General features: G+C 52.6%; 1 protein-coding gene across 1 annotated transcript in view; it reads right to left on the reverse strand.

Moving 5' to 3' along the window:
• Positions 1–6,435, reverse strand: part of ACOX3 (acyl-CoA oxidase 3, pristanoyl) — a 70,854-nt gene that overhangs the window by 2,736 nt on the left and 61,683 nt on the right. Inside the window, exons 16-17 of the mRNA XM_006875322.1 lie at positions 5,482–5,549; positions 468–554 (exon numbers count right to left, since the gene is read on the reverse strand). Of these exons, the coding sequence (XP_006875384.1) occupies positions 468–554; positions 5,482–5,549 (155 nt within the window). The remainder of the gene's footprint in view (positions 1–467; positions 555–5,481; positions 5,550–6,435) is intronic.

Below are 6,435 nucleotides of genomic sequence, written 5' to 3' on the forward strand. Positions count from 1 at the left end.
AAGAGGAGGTGTCAGGAGTTGCTGTGTTTTGTTGGCTTGAGGTTCTGGAATGTGGGACCACCACTGTGAGGACAGATGAAAAACTCAGGACAGGAGAGCATGCACCACTGGAGGAGGGGGTTTCAAAAGAGGGGACTGTCAGCCCAGGCTCAGGATGACCTCGTGAGGGTGGGTGGTGTCACTGTGCCCATCTCACTGAGGGAAAGCAGTCACCCACCGGCAGGATCTGCGGGTCCCAGTGTCTGTTCTAAACTGAGCTGAGCAGCACCTTGCTAATGTCTAACGGTGTCGTAGTAAAAGACTGGGGCACCCACCCCTCCTTGCCTGGCACATTGCCCCAACATGACCATCCTAGGGTAGCAATGGACCACTAATCTGTCCCTCAGTCCCCCGGCAGCCGCCAACTGAACGTGCTGCCCACCCCACCCCACCACCGCCCACTAAGTACCACGTAGCCCCCCCTTCACCTGGCCATCAGCCTTGCCAATCGGCGAGTCCAGGAAAAAGTCAGAAGGGGCCAGCACGTCCACCAGGGCCACGGCATCGTCTTTCAACTGTTTGAAAACAAAGCCCACATGCTTAGCAACACTGGAAGTCACCATGGTGACCAGGAGAAACAGAGCCACAGCCCCACCGGTCAGCAGAGCAGCACACGGCCCAGGCCCTGAGGCGCTAGCTCCCTGCCCTGTGTTTCTCTCCATTGCTATTCCCACCACACACCCTCACACGAGGGCCTCACAGCTTCACGGATCAGTGGCCGCCTGTAGAGCCAACTCAGCCGGACAGCCGCTGGCTCAGCACAGGGCCATGCGTCCTGGACAGACGTCAGTGCAAAGGCATGCCTGAACACCTGGGAAAGTCATAAGGCTGGCAGCCGGGCCTTTATGGCTCCCGTATTGGTTATAAAACCAAACACCGTCCCTGCCGAGCCCGACTCCTTGCGTTCTGGTGAATCTGTAGGAAGCAGACAGCATCGGCTTTCTCCCACGGTGCAGCTGGCGGGTTCACCCACTGCACCACCCAAGGGAAACTCAGAGCAGCAGACACCCAAGAATTTTCTTGAAAGGATAAAAGAACTTTTAACTCAATAGAGTGATGTTTCACTGCTGGGCTGCACTGTCTGCCTCCACATGGGGCCCAGCACTGCTCTCGAGAACAGACGTCCACTCACCCTCTGCCCTCAGGGGCCACCACTGTCCATGGGGACGGTGGGCAGCACAGGGCCCCCAGTCCAGTCAGACCCAAGCTCAGCAGACATGCTCCCCAAAGGACCAGAGAATAGAGCACCCCAGCTCCCGGCTGCATGGTCCCCACGGAGCAGTCAGACAAGCTCGAGCCAGTGGCCGGGTGTGTCTGCTTGTCAGCAGCTGAGCTGCTCCCCTGAGCCGAGCTGGGCCTGCAGGTGGCCGGGTGCACCCACAGGGCATGGACTGGGCTAGAGCACCAGCTGGCCCATCAGGTACAGCATGGAGTCATCTGCCAGTCAGTGCCATACCGAGTATGCAGCCGAGCGGGCAGTAGGAGTGGGAGGCAGCTGTCATGTGTCGTGACACAGAGGACACGATCACCGTCACCAATGCCATGTGAGCCCAACTGCAGTGCGCACTCTGACTGTGCACGTGTGGGACGGTGTGTGTGCACAGTTAATTGTTATTGTGAAGTACCATCGAGTCGGTTCCAACGCATGGTGACCATGCAGATGTTTGCTGAGGGAAGGCTAGTGAATTTGAACCGCCGACCTTGCGGTTCAAACTGATCTTATGGACGAGTGCTTATCCCACAGCACCTCACCAGGACTCCACTGTTAAGTATACATACATGTAATTGAGTGTGTGCACAGTAAACACTGTTGTTAAGTGCATTCAAGTTGGTTCCAATTCACAGCAACCCCGTATATAGGGTTTCAGAGGAGCTGTGGCTGACTTTGAACCACTGACTTTGTAGTTCCAACCGACCTCCAGGTCAAGTGCTTATTCTAAGGTGCCACACCAAGATATGCACACAAGTAATTGTGTATAGGATGCAGCTAATCATGTGTGCTGTGTGCACGCATACATGTAACTATGCACAACCACACAAATGTGCACTCACATATGTACTGTAAGTATTGTGTTGTGGTTAAGTGCTGTCGAGTTAGTTCCTACTCATACTGAGCCAGTAGAGGGTTTCCGAGGAACAACTTGGTAGATTTGAACTGACAACCTTGCTGTTCAAACTGATGTTGCAGTCTAAGGCTTATCCTACAGACCATGTAATTATGTATGTATTGCAAATACATGTGTGTAACAATATGTGTACTATAAATACTGTGGGCTGTTGAATCGGTTCCGACTCAGAGTCACCTTGTGTAGAATCTTTACAGAGCAGACAGCCTCATCTTTCTTCCATGGAGCAACTGGCAGATTGGAACACACGCACACATGTATACTGATGGCACACACACAATCCCATGCATGTAGAGTTGTGGCACACACACAATTACATGTGTGTATACTTAGCATAGTGGATTATGAGCTTGGGGAGAGCAGTCCAGCTCGTAATCCACTATGCTAAGTATACACACATGTAATTGTGTGTGTGCCGCAACTCTACAAGCACGGGATTGTGTGTGTGTCATCAGTATGCATGTGTGCGTGTGTTCACCGTAAGCTTATACATGTAATTGTATTCACCGTAAACGATACATGTGTGTGATCACATGTGCAGTGTAAGAATGTTGTTGTTGTTAGATGTCACTGGGTGGGTACCGACTCATAGCAACCCTATGCACAGCAGAACAAAACACTGCCCAGTCCTGGGCCAACCTCACAATTGTTACTACACTTTAGCCCACTGCTGCTCCCACTGGGCCAATCCATCTCATTGAGAGTCTTCCTCTTTTTCTCCCACCCTCCACTTTACCAAGCATAATGTTCTTCTCCAGGGACTGGTCCAAAGTATGAGAGACCAAGTCTGGCCATCCTGGCCTCCAAGGAGCACTCTGGCTGCACTTCTTCCAACACGGATCTGTTTGCTCTTCTGGAAGCCAATGGCACTTTCAATATTCTCCTCCAATACCATGACTCAACTTAGTTTTCCTTATTCACTGTCCAACTTTCACATGCATACGAGGTTACTGAAAACACCATGGCTTGGGTCAGGTGCACCTTAGTCCTCAAACTATTTCAGCTCACTAATGCTTATAATACCGATGTGTGCATGTGTTTCATTTCATTTTTGGCAACTTCCAATTTTCCTAGATTCATACTTTGTACATCCGTGTTCTGATTATGAATGGATGTTTACAACTGCTTCTCATTTTGAGTTGTGCCCCATCAGGAAATGAAGGTCCTGAAAGCTTTACTCCATTTGCATCAGCACGGTCAACTCCACTCGGAGGAGGCCGCTCTTCAGTCGCATGCTGAGCGCCTTCCAGCCTGAGGGGCTCATTCTCCGGCACTGGGTCTGACAATATTCTGGTGCTGACAGTGTCCCCGTGCTACTCATAAGGTTTTCAGAGACAAGTAATCAGAAAGTGTCTTGCTTCCTAGTCTGTCTTCTTCTGGAAGCTCCACTGGTGACCCTGCTGGTATTCAAATCACAGCAACACACAAGCCACCCCAGTACAACACACTGACAGACAAGTGATGGAATGTAAGCATACATACATGTAATTCTGTGTGCACTGTCATAGCAACATAACCACGTGTGCTCTATAACATACACATGCGTGCGATGGTCACAATACCTGCACGGATGCAGTGTGCACAGCATAACAATACATATGTAATTGTGTGTGCATAGTGTCTACATGTGTGCAGGCTAAGTGTTCATACATGTAATTTGTGTGCACCACAACACACGTATGAAATTGTGTGTGTGCACTGTATATATATATTTTTTTAAGTGCTCTAGAATTGGTTCTGCAAAGTCAGCTGAAACCTCAAGGTTGGTGATTCAAGCTCACCAGACGCTCCTCGGAAACCCTATGCAGGGTTTGCTATGAATCAGAACCAACTTGAAGGCACTTAACACCCTTTACCATGCACACACACAATTACATGTATGTATACTTAACAGCGGAGTCCTGGCACTGTGGACTAATGCGCGGGACTGCAAAGTTGTCTGAAACACAAGGTCAGGGGTTCAAGCTCATCAGCCGCTCCATGGAAACCCTACACAAGGTCGCTGTGGGTCGGAACGGACTCAACGGCACAGCAGCTGGTCGGTTTGAACAAAATGACCAACGCTTATCCTACAACACCACACCAGGACTCCCAAGTACACATGTGTGTAATCACACGCATGCACTGTAAGTATCTATAAATGCAGCTGTGTGTGCGTGGTCTTAACAATGCATGTAGTCACATGTGCACTGCAAACATGCATGTATAGTTGCACGTGTGTAATGTGTGTGCTGTAACGCTACACGTTACAAGTGTGCACGCAGTCCACAACACGTGTGTGATGTGTGCACTGTACACATTTGTGGTTGCGATGTCGCCACACGTGGATGCTATAGCTACACATGCATGTGACTGTGTCATGCTTTCTACTTATACGAGACTGTGTGTAGTATGGCCACACATACCTGTAACCACGGTGACCACACATATATGTAACCACATGTGCACTGTGACCCTGCATCCATGTGTGCATGCACTGTCTGTCCACTTGTGTCTGTGTGTGGACCTGTGCTGATGAGGGCACGGATGGATGGACATGGGCCTCCGGTACAGCAGCCCGACCCACTGTGCCAGTGTGGAGGATGAGGAGCCAGGAAGTGGATATCACTGATCTTATGAGGCCATGTCCTGTCCTCCACAGCATGGCCCCAGCTCTCAGGCTCGCAGCGGCTCTACGGGACACAGCAGACACAACCCACGTGGCTCATGATGTGAAGAGCAGAAAATGGGAGAAAGTGGGCAATGCGGTCCCTCAGTCCCACCCGCCCTGCCTCCACCATGGACGGACACAATGGCCCATGGCTACTGTACTGGACACTGCAGATCTGGACAGTCCCATGGCTCTAGAAAGTCCTCGAGGAGACAGAGTACTATGGGCCACAGAAGAGCGCGCGTGGCTCCCGTGGTTCTGACACACTGACGGTGTGCAGCAGCCCCGTGGCGAGCAAGGCCCTCAGACTGGCTGCGTTTCCCCAGCAGCCTGTACTTGCTGCGTGTCCATGTCCCACGCTGGCCACTCTCAGGATGGTCCCAACGTTTTCAGCACACTCGTGCACAGCTTGCTCACACAGCCTAGCGTCAGCACCACTTCTGTGCACTGGGACCCCCGAACCCTTGTGCGGCTCGTTTGGCTACAGTGGCCTGGGGCTGGACCTGCGGACGCTCCCAGCTGTGCCTGAGCTAGGGCACTCATGGTCAGTGAGCACTCTGTCAAAGTGTCCGACCTGAGCCGCCTCGCTCATCATCGTTTTCCCCAGGCTGAATGCTAACAAGTGTGCTGAGGGTGCACGAGCAGAGCAGCCCAGGCCTCACTTACCTGGGAACACAGATCCAAGATGGTGGCCTTGACCATCTTCCCCGCCTGCTCCCCAGAGAAGTAGCCACCTGTAAGGGGTAAACAGTGCTGGTGACACAGGGTCTGGGCCAACTACTGCGCTGTGTGTCCCCTGCTGCTGCCCCGGCCCATGGGAACTCCCTGAAGGATGTGCTGGGTACAGACCAGGGTCAGAGGACAGAAGTACAGGACAGCCCTGGTCTGTCCCCGGGGGAAAGGTGGCCAGGAGGCAGACAGGGAACGTAGGTACCACCAGGCTCATCCAGGGCAGGGGGCATGTGGGGTGCTGGGGGTCTGCTGTCTCCTCCTGTCCCTCTCGTCCACAGCGGGCTCTCCTGGGGACACCGGGCAGTCTCCCTTACTGAGAATGTGTCTGTTGACGTTTGGCTGGGAAAACCATGCCCTAACCCAGAGGCCCTCAAACCTCACGCCTTCCTATTAGCTTGCGCTCACGTCAGCGGGGAACAGTGGTTCTCAAGGACAAAACTCTCATTTGTATACGGCACATACAGTGTACCTGCGTCACCTCCTCCAGGAAGCCCAGCCTCACACCCTTCCATGTGGTCATGAGGCTCTGGAGTGGGGGCTTTGCTCTGTATACAGCCTAGCACACGCGAGTGCTCTCTGGGCCAAACGGGACCAACAGGAGTGAGGCAGGCACACCTCAGCCTGTCCTGCTTTACTCTGTTCTTTGTCTCTCATGTCTACACTGACACGGAAGCTCCATGCTTGCTCATACCTCTCCAAGCAGGACCCAGTGCTCAGTAAACACTCTTGCAACGGGGCTCAGTCAACACCTGCCCGGCAGGGATCAGGGATCAGCACACACCCTCCCCTCAGAGGGCTCAGTAGACACTTCTCCCAGCAGTACTTAGAAACACCCTCTCAGAAGCCAGGGCTTAGTAAATAAACAGCCTTCCCCATCAGGGATCAGGG

Source organism: Chrysochloris asiatica, unplaced genomic scaffold (genome assembly GCF_000296735.1).
Source record: "Chrysochloris asiatica unplaced genomic scaffold, ChrAsi1.0 scaffold00319, whole genome shotgun sequence".
In the NCBI taxonomy this organism is placed as follows: domain Eukaryota; kingdom Metazoa; phylum Chordata; class Mammalia; order Afrosoricida; family Chrysochloridae; genus Chrysochloris; species Chrysochloris asiatica.